This window comes from Liolophura sinensis, chromosome 11 (assembly GCF_032854445.1).
Source record: "Liolophura sinensis isolate JHLJ2023 chromosome 11, CUHK_Ljap_v2, whole genome shotgun sequence".
In the NCBI taxonomy this organism is placed as follows: Eukaryota; Metazoa; Mollusca; class Polyplacophora; order Chitonida; family Chitonidae; genus Liolophura; species Liolophura sinensis.
Window position 1 is genome coordinate 14514285 of NC_088305.1, and position 17267 is coordinate 14531551.

The following is a 17267-nucleotide window of genomic DNA, read 5'->3' on the forward strand; positions in this document are numbered from 1 at the left end:
GTATGTATGTATGTATGTATGTATGTATGTATGTATGTATGTATGCATGTAAGTATGTATATTCTTTCAGATTACTCTATATGGCTAACAATAAAGAATATGTATTTATGAATGTATGTTTGTATGAAAGTATGCGTGTGTGTGCGTGTTGGTGTGTGTGGTGTGTGTGTGTGTGTGCTGTGTGTGTGTGCCGTGTGTGCGTTTGTGCGTGAGGGTGTGCGTACGTGTGTGTACATGTATGTACTTGAGGTTTTACGTCGCCTTGTTTTGACGAGGGCTCGTTATGTGTGTGCTCACAGTCACCGATGGGCCGAGGTTTGGCTTTAATGGGTATGCCGTTGAAGTTAAACAACAGATGTAGCCGAAGAGACAAGCAAAAAGCCTTGTTTTTTGAAAAACATGATATAATATCAGTTCTATGTATTAAGATGTTGGTGTTTGGAAGAAGTGTTGGTGTTAATAATTATATCACGGGTATATCACTGGGACATTTATAACAAAGATAAGCTGATTTCACTGTAATGACAAGTTTCGCCTCACACAAGACCGAGAACGTGGACAACACGTACATATTTTTGGCTGCACTGATCTTTCATTGTAAATATATCATGTATCGACCATAAAAATATATTATGATATTTGAAAACTTACCCAGTGAATAGCCTGGCCAAATGCACAAACCAGACTAATTTCTTGTGTGATGAAATTCGTTTTTCAGTATCTCAATCAGTCAGTCAATCAATTCATTAACTGAATTCCTTATTTCACGTGCAAACAATGGTTGTAAAGCCATGCATGTTACATGTACCTCTAGACAAAGGAGCACAACAACTGATAAATATTATGGCGATTGTACAGAGAAGCCCTTAGCAACATTCTATATTTTTCCCAGGCGGACTTATCGACAACATACAATAAATCCCTTTATTCAAAACTGGGTAGATGTGTGTTCAGTTCTGGGCGAGATTCAAATGAAAACAACATGAGTAGGCAAATGTGTCCAAATGAATTATTATGGAATAACGGCAAATCAACAACCAGCCATTTTCTTATAACTTAGATTTTTTTAGCAAGGGAAACAAAGAGTTGAGCTGTAGGACACTCATAAATGCAAAACCTCAGCTCAATACATAAAGTACTGGAGTCATGAATTTGGTAATTTACGGTAATTAATGTGCACACAGAGCGCGGGACATCCCGGCTGTGTCATTGTGCTCTATATGTATGTAAAACTTCAGCTCAATGCATGCAATACTTTTTCAGATACCAGCCCTAACATTTACCTTAAGATTGACTCTGATACACAATACACTACCGGTAAGTCGTGAATTGTGCAATTTAATTTAAATTAATCAGGCAATTTAATGTAATTATTATGAACACAGCGCATGAGCGATGAAACGTCCCTTTCATGTAATTGTGCTTTACTTGTTTGCAAAACCTCAGTTCACTACATGCAGTACGTTTCAGGATACAACCCACAACGGTATGCCATAACGCTTATACATTGTACTTTAAATGCTTAAAGATTTGAAAGGTGAATTGAGGAGTTAAAATCTACTGGTATATTTCTAAGCTGAGCATATAAGAGCGATAGAAATTATCGTCCAACAGGCTTTTCAGAGTATCTTCGGGTAATAAGACTAAGTCATAGAAACATGAAAATCTTCTTATACGTCCTTACTGGATAGAACAAGTTTGAAAAAATATAGACATTGTTGCAAACATTTGTATTTAATTTGACTTCTGAAAATAAACAGCAAAATTAAATCTCAATAAAAGAAATGGGAGACAACTCTTTCAGTCTCGTTCAGTATCATGTTTTGACAAGGATACTGCTCGAGCCGTTTCCTGGGTAAGAGGATGAACGCTTAGAAGGTTCAGTGCGGTATATTGATGTCTGATGACAACAAACACTCCACCCAGTAAGTCGAACAAAACGACGAGTGATTTGCGTATTTTTTTTTGTAAATAGTGATATGTACGGATGCCGGTTAAAACCATCATCGTCCGGCGATAGGCTCGCAATGCGAAAAGTTTCATGGCTTTGCCGTATCGTGTCGTCGCGTTGTCCCATTGTTGTTTCGGCCTCACAACAAGTTACGTTACATTACCAAAATTACTTACCAATAACAATGGTCTTTAAGCATGTCTTTATGTCTTGTAAATTCATTTGAATGTGAATTTGTTATTGTATTCCCAAACACATGCATTTAGCCTGAATTGCAATAATATTTATGAAAATTTATATTTAAAAAAAATGAAATTATGATAAAAAAATCTAGGTTGAGCACATTTGTTAGCTAAAAAGACCAGATTCTATTGCAAATAAACTTGTGTTACATCCTAAATTATTACTTTATTGCACAAAGACAATATGTATCAAGAGGTGGTCCCAAATGCCCATCATGCAAAACTTATTTTCAAGTCTTTGTCTCTTAAAAGTCTCTAAAAATGCTGAAGACCATATTTACATGTACAACTATTTTTGTATAATCTTTATGCGGAACACAGAAAAGATACAGTGATTTGTCTTCACTAAAAAGATTATAATTTGCATTAAAATGTATGTACTTAATTGCTTTGTTGTCATGGTTTCAAACAAGTAAAACGGTAAATTTTCTAAACAGCCTCGGCCTAAAGTCGGTCATTTAACAGATTTTCACTTTACCGTTGTCTTTCAAAAGAAGAAAAAGTGGGAATCACATCACTCCAGCTATCCACGCGCGTGATTTAATGTTGTTGTCATTGTTGTTCGATGACAACACAACATTTTTAGTATTTCGAGAACACTGGCATCTAATAAACTGTAATTAACATCGCTGCACTTTATATCTGCTTCTGCTTAAGCCATGCATGACGCTAGGGAGCGTGTAGATTGTTACTAATTATGCATTTACATAAACAGCTAGAATAAAACCCTAACTGAGGTACGTGTAAACTGATAAGAAATCGTATTTCTCCGGTCACGTGTGACCGTTTGACATGCTATAACACTGTCGTCGCTGGTCCTGGTCTTACCATCTGTGCGCGTGCATCTTTAGATATTTTGTATATTTACTCTTACTCTTACTGAAGTAAGATTTTCCGGATTCTCCGCCTAAAATATGCCTCATAACTACATTGTTTGGGAAGGTTTCCCATCTGGTTGCAAGTGGTGCTTGATATTATTTTTAGAGCAATAATTAGTTTCACAGATTCTGATTTTCTGAGAGAATTCACACGCCGTAAAACGGGATCGTTTTACACTTGTATATTTGAAACAAAACCTAATGACCAAGACAGATCTAATTTAATTTTTTTTGTTGTGTGCCTTTCACGAATGTTTGATGAATGAATGTTTTTTATTGGTGGAGGAAACTGACTAGCAAACGACTAAAGCATACATGGAAAGAAAATTTTCACCCATAAATTCTTATGGAGAAACCAGCTTGCAATTAGTCTTACCATATCCCAATCTCCAGAAGAGAAACATGTTTTTCTTCTACATAAGCAATGGATCAGCCTTACTACTAACAATAGGGACATGTCAAGATAAGTTTAGAAATCAAACTCTCCCTAGAGTATGTCAAAAATGTATTGTTTAATACAAGGACAATGCTCTGTCGTCTAGTCATTGAGAAATTAAATGCTGTTCAACGGGTTTTAGGGAAACACCACAAAGTACACTTTGACAATAATTAATCTACTGCCATTCTTTTCTTATATCTATAGTCAAACCGTTAAAACATATTTATTTAGGGAAAGGGACCAGAGTTTTATAGAACTTGCTCACAACTCCATTCTGTTTAACGCAATAAAATATATAGAAATGAATTCAGAAGATTAGGGTGTTTAGGGAATAGTAATAGAGTCAACAGCGGTCAAAACGGTCGCTACTGAAATATCTTTAGCTACATGGGCTATGCTAGTATGACTTGATTTGTATATGCGTGGGCCCCATTCTCTCCGCAGGCAAGAGAAAGCATTTGGCCACTTCCGAGAAAAACCACCTTTTGACACATGTATAATCTTCTTCCACTCGCTGATGTTAAAGTATCAACTCATCAAACAACACCGCAGCAAAAGAAGCCTAAGAAAAGATAATAAAAAAAAAAAATGCCAATCCAGCTGACGTAAACTCCTGCTACCGAGACATCCTGCTGGAACACTGCCAGTCACTTAATAACTGAAAAGCAAATCAGTCAAAGTTTAAACAGGAAAATCTGGTGAGATTATTTTGTACATTTGCTCTTTGCTCAGTTAAACTGTGTACTAGACTGCAGAGCTCGTTGCATATAGTTATTTCCTTATTTCGTTGGTGTTTTACGCCGTACTCCAAAATATTTCGCTTATATGACGGCGACCAGCATTACAGTGGAGTAAAACCGTGCAGAGCCCGCCTGACGAACTCCTCAACCGAAACAGCTTGCTTGAAGACTACAAGTCACTTGAAAACTAAAAAGCAAATCTGTCCAGGCGAGTACTGATGACTAAGTCAAGGTTTATAAAAAATAAATCTTGGGCAATTTATGAGATCGTAGAGGGCCATTAACGTTAAAAAAAACGTCGACGCAATCACTCATCTTGTGACAAACGTATGTCTTTGTAATTTATTTATTTATTTATTTGATTGGTGTTTTACGCCGTACTCAAGAATATTTCACTTATACGATGGCGACCAGCATTATGGTGAGTGGAAACCGGGCAGAGCCCGGTGGAAACCCACGACCATCCGCGGGTTGCTGACAGACCTTCCCACGTACGGCCGGAGAGGAAGCCAGCATGAGCTGGACTTGAACTCACAGCGACCGCATTGGTGAGAGACTCCTGGGTCATTGCGCTGCGCTAGCGCGCTAACCAACTGAGGTCTTTGTAATGGAGTAGCTACTAACATTACCATCTGAGTGGTGGTGGTTTGTTCTTTAGTTCTTTATTCAGATAAAATGTGTACTATAGTTTGTTTCTTATAATCAGACTTCTATATTCCGCTATTTGTAAAATCAGTCATACTCGGAACACTATATATGGATGTGTTAAAAAGTATTATTTTTACAAAGAAAATGTTGTTAGAAATCTATTTTTTCTAAGTCATAATATTAAACTGCATAAGCTCAGTATCGACGGCAATAGCTCATAATTATTCAAAACAGGGTGGTATAGGGTATTGGATTCTGGGCGGAGGTCAATATGCATGATGAAGGTTGACACAAGTTACCTAAGCTTTGTCTTGACTGTAAACCCTGACTTTGCCACGTGCGAAACTGTTTTCAAGTGTTTTCAAGGGAAATATAACCTTAATATTAGTAAATGGAATTTATTTTATATCTTATAGCTATGTGATCTTACGGCAATATGCCTTCAGAGTTCAATGTTAGGACGTTCTGTTGGTAATGTACATGGCCACGAAGGCTCTGCTATGTACACAGGTACTATGTCCTAAATATATACTAAATTTGCACATTGTTCAATATATTCAGAAATTTTCGCTGACACTAAACTGAGAGACCTGGGTATACGCCTGAATGTCACATATTTTTCAGCGATCTGTGGAAAGTATATGCATATGTCAGAAATATGATTTTCACTTGCCATTTTATATATTTGTCAATCCAAGTGGCAATCCAACATTAGGCAAAAGTGTAGCTTTGAGAAAAAGACGTCGGACATGGAAGAAAACTGTTTCCTGCGTCATAGACTATGACGGCTGATCACAAACGACGTTTGCCGGCGAAAATAAGAAACACTTGTAATGGGAGCAAAACTTAAGTGGGTATAATGTAATATTAAGCTAAGCGAGTGAATACATATCTCATATATATACACAGATTTTTTCCATTTACTATAAGTTTAAGATGTCGCATGGTACATGTAGGAAATGCAAGCGTATTACCCATATGCTGTGTGATCTGTGTTACCATGCGTAAATTAAGTAACTTATAGACACTGATGTCTGAGATACGTCACATGTGTTGCAGAGTCCATCTTTAACTGGACATACTGTCGTCACATTATAGACGTGAAAACTCATTTCTCATGTAATCATTTCTGTTTATTTATCTTTTACAAATTTTTGTTTCGTTTGTCTTATAAGTCTTTGTGTTATATTTCCTAGGGTATTAATTCAAGGTTTAAATCCCCATACACAATTTTGGATAACAATTTTGTCCCTACAATATTTATCAAATAGAAAGTCATTCTCGCGTATGTGTAAAGCTGAGCTAGGAAAAAATCACGCCAGCCCTGGCGACTGCAGACAGACCTATGGAATGCAGCGTCACAAAAAAAAAAATGACGTCAGCCTGCATAGTAATTCAGGGGTGCAAGGTTTAAAGGACCTGGTATGATAAGGCGGGTATTCGGCCCCACTGCGTGTAAATGTGCACCCCAAGAAGCAAAACAATAGCCGACTATAGCCGTGGGTGGAAGCAGCTGACACATTCGTCAGGCCACTTCTTCTTTTAGGTGTGCTTTACACTTCTTTTGCTGTTACATCGAAAAAATGCAATTTATAAAGCTCCATAACATGCAGTGAAGAGCTATTTTTTTGTCGAAAAATAATAGCCTACTCCAGACACCCGGAGTGGGGAAAATCACTGAACCACAAATGTAACTGTGAAAAGTTTTTGAGCACGCAGTTATGCACCAATCAATTAAATAAATATAACAAATGTAAGTTTCAGCCTCATGATTCTGCAACGCAGAACATGTTACTGTTAATGAGTCATGCAGGATTTTGATACTATAGTTGCCACGTGTTGGGTAAATCCATTCTAATTCATGATAACACTCTCCGGCTGTACGTGGGACGGTCTGCCGGCAGCCTGCGGATGGTCTTGGGTTCCCCTCGGACTCTGCCCGGTTTCCCTCAACCACAATGTTAGCCGCTGCCGTATAAATGCAGGGTATAAATAAATAAATAAATAAATCATGATAACACCTGTTTGATGTAAGACGGTCTGTGTCTTTACTCGCACAAAGACAAAAAAGAAAACCATCCATCAGGATTCGAACTCTTCCTCGAGGTGTTACCAATTTTCGTTAATGATTTCGCTAATCCACTGTACCACGAATAACGCCTGATAGACTATAGCAGAAGTACGGCAGAAATATGGACGTGAAACTTGCCAAAATATGTCAGAAAATGATCGCATAAAAGTTCATGTTTTATGTATATATTTACATATACCTCGTGTGGGCGTGGCTTTGCGGGTCTGACAAGTATATGTCATTAATATAACCCGCCTGATCAGCCAATGACAACCGAGAATCACGGATGATGTAGGGACAACTAACAATATATCTTTGCACCTAATCGTTATTCTTTATAGCCCTTACCCGGACACTGTAGAAAAAAGGACAGCCCTGAAAGTGGTAAATGAGCTAAAATGTCTCGCATGACTATGTCGCGCATTTTAATTGATTCTGAGAGTTGTATTCATGTTAGAATGATGTGTCGACGTGTACTGGAAAATTCTGCTGGAAAAATACACGTTTTAGCACAAAAAAACAGTATGTTTGCCTTCAAAAATGCACTTTCCTGGCTGAAATTTTAGGTCATTTACAGCATATACAACTGACCCACTTTAGTATCCGGGCATACGTAACCTTAAACTGTGTATACAGGTGAGGATTACAAGGATGTACTTTTATCCGCCCAGCAACACGATTATTTTATCCCACTTTCCCGGACCCGTTCATATGCATGTTACGAATAGCAGGACTGACTCACGACTAAATTTATGCTCCTTACTCCACGCTACCTCATGCACGGATTGAACCACATGGATACGGTGTATTTATGCACCACTGTGGCTGACGAAAAATCTAATAATGAATTCCCTACAAGACTAGATGCTCACTGTAAAAGAAAAAAAACATGATATGAAAATGTTTAGAAAATAACAACATTTTTAGATATATTTGGAGAAGTTTTTTATATAGAGATTGAATATTTTCTCTGCTTTCATCACTGTCTATGTTGTATTCTGCACTGTAAGATACCTGTCATGACTGAGCTATTTTATCGCGCCTTTTCACTGGTTGAAAATAAGTTAGAGGCATAGCCGTCGTATGGCCAGTGACGGGGGACGAGGATTACTCAGCAAAAAGTTTCACTGGCCCACACCAATACATTGCTGGGTTAGCTGAAATGCAAAGCAATATACCGCGCCAAATTTTAAAAACTATGTCAGGACCTTCTCACGAGATAGACAAGCTGTAGTTTTTGAAGACATGGTATGTTTATGCTGGAATTATTGTATTTATCATCTAAAAAGCAAAATTTAGGGAATATACCAGTAGGAGAAGTTTTAAACAATGGTTCTATGTTTTCACAAAAATATGAAGTTGAAGTAGAGTCTTAATATATATGAGATATGATTCACAATGGCGAATTTATAGATTTGGATTATTTGAAGCGTAACTACAATGTAATTGAGGGGCCTCCGTGGCTCAGTTGGTTAGCGCGCTAGCGCAGCGTTAATGACCCAGGAGTTTCTCACCAATGCGGTCGCTGTGACTTCAAGTACAGCTCATGCTGGCTTCCTCTCCGCCCGTACTTGGTAAGTTACTGCGGATGGTCGTGGTTTCCCCCGGGCTCTGCCCGATTTCCTCCGACAATAACGCTGGCCGCCGTCGTATAAGTGAAATATTCTTTAGTACGGCGTAAAACACCAATCAAATGAATACATCAAATAAATAAAATGTAATGGAGTTTTATTTCACACCCCCAAAGAGTTAGGGAAACTTCAAAATAGTGATATGAAAGGAAAAATAAATTACCTTAGAATTACACATATTAGGTTGTGACCGGGAAGATAAACATCCGATAGAATATTGGGCCTTATGCAAACGTTAAATTGATAAGCATGTATGAATATTACATCGTTAAACATTGCATACATGTTACAATGCAGATCTTAAAGTGTTACGATGCCCCTGTATGGAAATCATCGTGCTGATCTTTGCACGCGTATTCCGGTGGGGATTTTATCATGAGTATTGTAATGCTAACCACTGGGTGTCACAGTATCGGACTTGTCGGCTTCGTGGCCAAATGGTGAGTGTGCCAGCGCAGAACAAGACGCGCAGTGAGAGTGCCTCTTACCAATGCTATCGCTGTAACCTTCATTTGGGCTTCCTCTCTTGTGGTACGTAGGAAGTCAACCACATGCGCATGGTCGTCGGCTCTCCTCTGGGCACTACCCAATATTTCCCCTTCCATAAATCTGGCCGCCGTAATATATCAGTCAAAAGTTTTAAAAACGGTGTAAAATACCAATCGAATAGATAAATAAACAGATATGTGTTACAATGCTGTTTTTTATGGGATGAGTTCAGAGCTGATCGTTCTATATGAGTATTCACAGTACTGAATAGCTCACGAACATTACATATTGCTAATCTTGGTACGAGTATTATATATTGCTAATCTTGATAGGAGTATTACACATTGCTAATCTTGAAATGAGTATTACACATTGCTAATCTTGATAGGAGTATTACACATTGCTAATCTTGACAGGAGTATTACGCATTGCTAATCTTGAAATGAGTATTACACATTGCTAATCTTGGTACGAGTATTATATATTGCTAATCTTGATAGGAGTATTACACATTGCTAATCTTGATAGGAGTATTACGCATTGCTAATCTTGAAATGAGTATTACACATTGCTAATCTTGGTACGAGTATTATATATTGCTAATCTTGATAGGAGTATTACACATTGCTAATCTTGATAGGAGTATTACGCATTGCTAATCTTGAAATGAGTATTACACATTGCTAATCTTGATAGGAGTATTACACATTGCTAATCTTGGTATGAGTATTACACATTGCTAATCTTGATAGGAGTATTACACATTGCTAATCTTGATAGGAGTATTACGCATTGCTAATCTTGAAATGAGTGTTACTCATTGCTAATCTTGATAGGAGTATTACACATTGCTAATCTTGATAGGAGTATTACGCATTGCTAATCTTGATATGAGTATTATACATTGCTAATCTTGATAGGCGTATTATACATTGCCTCTCTTGGTATGCGTATCACACATTGGTGAGTGTAATCTTGGCATGAGTGTATGGGTTTTGCAGCGTTCATCTTCGTGTGAGTATTAGTGGTGGTAAATGCATGACTATTGCTGCTGATTGTAGTATGAGGAATACAGAGATTTGCACAAATGAGAAATTAGTTAATTAGTGGTACCCTGTACCAGAGTCCTACGGTTTATATCATAGTACTGTACGGAAATCGTACTTGAGGTATTATTTAGGTTTACAAAGATTTCTTCTACATTGTATTGTAGGGAAGGTGTTTGTATCACATGGTGCCCATTTACGTACACTCACCAGTCAGATTTTCAATAGTTAAACGTGCCATATATTTGCTTGAAACGAAAGACCAAAGTTCTAGCAAAATCAGTTATTTTTATTGCGGTAAAGAGACCAGCAAAATCAAGTGTCGGCGAAAGTGGGAATCCCCGCTTTCCTCCATTTTTTTCTATTTCAGGGTGTCCGGTTTCTAGGTTCTATATAACTGAATGTATACGTATGATAAATCAAATATTGCAGAGTCATTGTCCCATTCATTCGAGTGCCCCATCTATTCTGGGAATATGACCGAGACGTTCCGGACTTAAACTTGACCCGTTCCCAGGGCAGCGTGAATTGTGAAACAGAGAACAAAGCAAGTACAGGTTAGCTTTTTAACAGGATGTGGGGTAGTATATAAGGTGTGGAGAATTCAAAACAGCAATGAGAAGATTTGAGAAAGGATCGATTTCTGTTATTGCTCAAAAAGTCGCAATGCAGTTTGTTCTAGTTTTAATTTGTGCGCTCTATTTGGTGCATGTGCATGGGCGCACGCAAGGGTTGCCGAACAGCAACAGGCCGATACCACCAAACTTCGAAGTGGTCTATGGTTGGACGAGAATCGACTACGACTGGACTAGCCCGGCCATGAAAGAAAACTACATCAACACGGGAAAATACATTCCTGAAAACAACGGAATGACGGGGATAAAAGTATACAAAGGAGACGTGTACGTGACAACGTCACGATTCTTTGACGGTGTTCCAGCTTCACTCGATAAGATTGTGACGAAAGATGATGGCACATCCGTGATGCAGCCCTTCCCTGACTGGGACTCTCACACGATAGGTAAGAGTATGGAGGAACATACCAGATAGTAACTAAAAAACGACCGGTGTCATAAACACTGAGAGAAGGGTTAAAGTCAACTTGCTCAAATATCTAAGTTATACAATAGAGCTAATTCAACTCAAAATTTGAGTTGAGTCCAGAAAGACTCCTGCGAGTTTTCCGAATAACCAAGAAGTCAGCAATGTGACCAGGTGTGTTTCAGCTTTCTGGGTTGAATTAGTTTATTATATAACTCAGATTTACCCACACTTTTCTCTCAGTGTAGACCTGTCATAATATCAGTTATACAATAAAGATGATAATTGCTCAGAAGTGTGAGTTGGGAAATGTAGCGGCTCGGTTACACTGCTAAAATTTGTCTTTCTTGGTAGTGGTACCAGCAAAGATGAAACTCGGGTTTTATTCCAGTATTTCAAGTAGGAATTGGTGGACTGTTTCTCGGGCTATGGGCTCTGGTAATTATAATGAGCGTCACCTATGATGAACGCTTCCAGATATCATTCAAGCGTTTAAGCAGAAGCACGGCGTGTTATATTTGATCAATCTGGGTTGAAATTATTTAATTGAAGATATACTGTGCTAAATTTATGTTGATAATAAGCTCTTCGAAATATATAAAAGTGTGGACATTTTAGAGTTTTTAAGCAATGCATGTAAATAGATTTGCTAAATTCAAGAGCGTCGAGATACTCAGTGGAAATCGAAGAAGGTTCGTGCACTCTAAAATCTAGTCAGTTAGATTTACAGAATACTGTATATTTTCTGAGTGCGGCGATGGCATCAAAGGTTATTTTATTGCTACAAAATGTTATGTTATATAGCCCGGACTTATTCTTTTATTTAGATAGAAAGCTTTGTTGATACAACGGGATATTGTGATGCTGCATATAATACAATGATAACATATCTTAAATCCCTAGTATATACAAACTGAAAAGGGGCCTCCGTGGCTCAGTTGGTTAGCGCGCTAGCGCAGCGTAATGACCCAGGAGTCTCTCACCAATGCGGTCGCTGTGAGTTCAAGTCCAGCTCATGCTGGCTTCCTCTCCGGCCGCACGTGGGAATGTATGTAAGCTCTGCCCGGTTTCCATCCACCATAATGCTGGCCGCTGTCGTATAAGTGAAATATTCTTGAGTACGACGTAAAACACCAATCAAATAAATAAATAACAAACTGAAAACTGAGAATTGCTATAGTGACATATTTTTGAGTTCGGCGTTAAACACCAATCAGGTAAATAGATAACAAGACTGTACATTTATAGAATAACTCCTAAGACCATTAATTTTACACATAAAACAGTGTTACATTACAATATTTTTTGATCAGTTTGTAAATATTAAATTTGTATGAATTCAGAAAGCAGTAAACTAAAATTATAAATGCTTTCCTTCCTTCGCCAATATCAAACAGTTGTATTTAACATTATTTAATCTTATGTACAATATCCGATGTATAAGACAGTGGGTTCAAACTGGGTGGACATACAGTGTACAGGTCTCTACCTCTAGCTTTGTGCACTAAGACAGGATATCTGTATAAACCTGAACACATACCGATCCCTTCTCCTAGAGACAGGGTTAACAGGTCACGTCGGTCGCGTCATGAAGGCTCACCTGAAGATTACCCCGTAACAAAGATTGCTTTAGGCAGACTGAGGTAGTTCAGACTGTCGTTTGCTGAAGAACAGGATATCATTTGTATTCATTTAACTAAAATCTGAACCGGATCTACAGTTCACGGGAATTCGCACAATCATGCAACTGGCTGTTTACACGAAAAGTGTAGTATTTATTTAGCTTTGTATTCAAATTCAAGTATTTCAAATCTTCACTGACGCTGACAGGTGAACAGATGTCGTTAAGGTATTCCTTGACATATCATTAGTTTCGACAGATATGTGGAAGCATATAGGCCAGCAACAGCCGTAGTGTTTCTTACTGATAAAGTAAAGTTTGAGGTTCACTATTTCTGGAATTTATTGTTAATTTTCTGCCAAATCAAGATTGCAGCTGCAGAAGGTTACACTCTGAAAAAGTATTGTTTTTTGTGACTTGTGTGTCATTGCCATTGATCGTATACAGTTAGGCCAGCCTAAAAACAGTTTAGTTAATTTCATATGTCTGTTTATTCCAGGAACGTTTTAATGCAGATGTGAACAGTGGTAAATGTTTTAGCGTAAATCCGGCGCATTTGACTCTCGCAACCCATTACTCGAATGATAGCTATATTGCTCCGCAACTGTATACCCATCCAACACACTGGTGTAGCTGATATTGCACGACGCTCTCCACGCTGAGAAATAATTTACCGGTAAACTTATAAAATCTGTCAAGTAGTGTACCCCCCCCCCTTCCCCCTCCGATCAACAAAGAACAATACCTATAAATCCGCCATACTGAAAATGGAAACATGTTTATCTTCAGTTGATTTAAATAGTTTGGACAAAGGACATTATATAATCAATGCGATGTTGTTGTTGAAAAATGTCAGTGCCGAGAAGAGATAGCACGATGGTATGATGATGGCCTTAACCGGCTTATCATAGAAAGGTGTAACGGGACCAAGTTTCAAGTGCTTGTTCTACCAGTAATAAACGAGGAGTAATACAATAGCACAGCTGGCAGAGAGCTGGACTACAGAAACATAGATCCGATTTCAAATCTCGATCAGTGAAACAGTATTTTTTTTTTTTTTTAAATGGAAACTGCGAAACTAGTGCGTCACTTGAACACGTCACTAGCAAATCCGTGAATTGGTAGGATGAATGACACGCGGCAAACAATGGAGTCAGTGTGAAATGTTTTGCACACATTTGCCTGTAAACAAGATGTGTATGCAAAATTTGGTAGACATTAAATGTGTAGGTATATACAGATGATTTATGCAAGGTATACATTAATGATCCTGTGCAAAATTGTTATAATGTGTGCCTGTGGTACACATCTTGTGTATTTTTTGTACACAATTGCTTTATAGAACAGGGTCCGATATGGTTGAGTGAGTCAATGGGTTGAGCAATCCGTTGTTTAGTTGGCTGATTTGTGTTTAACTCCGTACTCAAGAAGTTTTCACTGATACGAAAAGCGCCCTCACCTGACTCAAAGCCGTGGGTGAATCAATAGAAGTTGGATTCGAACACGCGACCTCGCTGGTCGAAGATGTTTTAACCGTCTGAGAAATCCAGCTGTGTCCCTGGCCAAACATTCAGTCTAGGTGGATCATACGGGCGCGTAGGCCAGCACACTATTCTGTATAGATCACACAGGAGCGTACATACTACCTCCAATCAAATTTTAAAATGGTGGATGTGTTGGTTTACATATAAAATGAGATTGTACAGCACCTATTCTTACATGGGAAAGTCTGCAGCAACTTGCGGATGGTCGTGTTTTTTTCCCCGGGCTCTGTCCACTTTTCTCCCACCATAATGTTGGATGCCGACGTATAAGTGAAATATTCTTGAAACCAATGTAAAGTACTAATCAAATAAATGAAAAACACCTTTTAAAAATTGTAAAATAAATCTGAGATACTAATTAAAATACCAAATCATCATTTGTAATATTTAGTTAGCAATACATCTCTACTATAGTGGACATGTACAAGGGTGTAATTTATTAGGTTGATGAGAGATCAATCAGTCATTTGAATGAATTTAGCCATCATTCCGTATGCATGTTCCACTGTATATAATGCTACATTAATACCAACTACACATCAGTCAGTTTAACGTAAACGAGCCTTTCAAGCAGTGCGCCCTGTCTGGTTTCCTTCCACAGTAATGCTGGTCACCCTTGTATAGGTCAAATATTCCTGAGTACGGCGTAAAATGACAATCAAATAAATAAATCAGTGTCTTCATTAGAGAATCAGTCAATGAGTTATGTTCATGGTTTTTTTCTTTCAGGTGACTGTAATTCTTTACAGTTTGTGCAGTCCATGGAGATTGATCCGAATACAGGACTAATGTGGGCTGTAGACGTCGGTAGGTCAGCAATATTCAAACCAAGCGCCACAAGAAACTCTTGTCCGGCCAAGATTGTGGTGTATGATCTAGAGACCAAGAGAGAGGTCAGTCGTTACATCTTTCCGCCTGAAGTTGTTGCCAGAAACACCAGTTTTCTCAATGACGTTGTTCTGCATTACGTTGACGGGACTGTCGCGTACGTTTACATTACAGACAGCCTTGACCCTGCTATTGTGGTGTTTGATGTAAGGAAAAATCAGTCCTATAGATTCGAAGACCCAGCGACCATGGCACCTCAAAAAGGCCTGCCAGTTGACATCGACGGCACACCATTTGATCCAAAGCTTGGCATTAACGGAATTGCTATGTCACCTGATTTCCGTTACCTGTACTTCTCAGCGGTCGCCGGCTTGACGCTCTATCAGGTTCCCACCGATGCTCTTCGGGATCCCGCCTCTAACATATCCTCTGCTATTCGCGCTGTTGGTGTGAAACCAACTCAATCTGATGGCATGGTCTACGGCCAACATAACCTGTATTATACGGGCCTCAACGACAGCACCGTTCTACGCTGGGATGTCGTTAACGACATCACAAAGACGCCGAGCAGGTCGGAAGGGGAGGCAACCCTCAAGAGCGTCAATACACTCCTTAAGGACGCCAAAAAACTGGCCTGGCCCGATACGATGGCAATCGATGAGCAAGGATACCTATGGGTGACAGCTCCAGATGCTGGCCGCTGGTTCTTAGGCCGCCTCGACTTTTCTCCCAGTGGACCAATTAACATGAGGATCGTTCGCACTTACATCGGGGAACTAAGCTACCTTCATCAGAAGAAACCGATCGCAAACGCCGTAAGCCGGGTGACATCGGGTTTGGTACTGTTACCTTTCTGCATCTTTGCGTCCCTCTATACAGGCGCGTTAACTGTTCATCATTAATTTTCACAATTTACGATATATCCACGTGTGGATCCACTTTGTTTTGTTACAACATCTGCTTGTAAAATAAATCCTGGTGAAGCAACTTGCGACTTAATGCTGATTGAAATACAACCCCTGCCATAAGAATGGGCGGCTAAGGAAATTCGTATTACTTTGCTTTTATTTCTACATTTAAAGGATTTAGTTAACAATATATATGTATCTTTACCTACGTGCATATCATTTTTTCAAATACTTTAATGACCCGAAGACACCATGACCTGAAATGTTGTCCATTTCTTTTAATTTTCCTGACTTTAAAGCAGCTTAGCATTAACTTAGACTTGTGTCGTATTATGGATGTGTGATATCATAAAAAGATTATTTGATATCCACCTAAATCGAACAGAGGGACATTGAATGCTTAAAGTAAAGGCGGGAAACTTAGGACTGGAAATAGTGTGTATATTTTTTATAGTATTGGCACGTCATTAACTGAGGTCACGGTTCTAAATAACTTGTTTGTAAAGACAAGAATCTTTGTAAACGAGAAATATGAATCACTGTAAACATGTGGAGTGAATCTTTGTAACGTGAGATTTGCATCTTTGTAAACTTGGGGTATGAAACTGTGTAAAATTGAGGTTTGAAACTGTGTGAACTTGATGTTTGAATTCGTTGATGAAACTTTGTAAAGGAGTGTCTGGTAGGGTTTCGTACATGTAGGCCTAGCCTGCTCATGTTAATAGGCCTTTCTGTGAGGTGTTTCTGTATTTTATTTTCATCGTCAAAGTTCTATCTGACCTTTAATAAGAAAATATCAGGAAACACGGAGATGTTGAAGAGCATACTGTGATATCAAATAAAACGAAAAACGATTTTTCCGAATATTATATTTATGTTGTTGTCTATTTACTTTGGGAGATTCTGACCTTGCCATTGCAGACATAGCTTATTTCTTTATTTGATTGTTTCTTTGTGCCACACTCAAGAACATTTACTTGTACAATGGCATCCAACATTAATGTGGAAGGAAACCGGGCAATCTATGACCCCCTTCAGGATGCTGTCAGACCGTCCTACGTGCGACCGCAGAGGAAGCCAGCGTGACATACCGCCATTAACAGTGTCTCGTAACGGGATGAACGTGCCTTTGTTCTTTTGTCCACGTCAGGTTCTAATAAAGGTGTAAAGGTTACAGGCCTGTAAATCTC

General features: G+C 38.7%; 1 protein-coding gene across 1 annotated transcript; it reads left to right on the forward strand.

The window, feature by feature from the left end:
- Positions 1-10676: 10676 nt before the first annotated feature.
- Positions 10677-16948, forward strand: LOC135477507 (protein yellow-like). Its single transcript, XM_064757632.1, has 2 exons — positions 10677-11156; positions 15071-16948. Exons 1-2 carry the CDS (start codon positions 10751-10753, stop codon positions 16069-16071), a joined length of 1407 nt encoding a protein of 468 aa, XP_064613702.1. The 5' UTR covers positions 10677-10750; the 3' UTR covers positions 16072-16948.
- Positions 16949-17267: the final 319 nt, after the last annotated feature.

Bases quoted from the DNA above. Each gene is read 5' to 3' on its own strand.
- LOC135477507 (XM_064757632.1), top strand. From the start codon at position 10,751: ATGAGAAGATTTGAGAAAGGATCGATTTCTGTTATTGCTCAAAAAGTC. The intron at 11,157-15,070 runs GTAAGAGTATGG...TTTTTCTTTCAG, and splicing joins CTGGGACTCTCACACGATAG to GTGACTGTAATTCTTTACAG.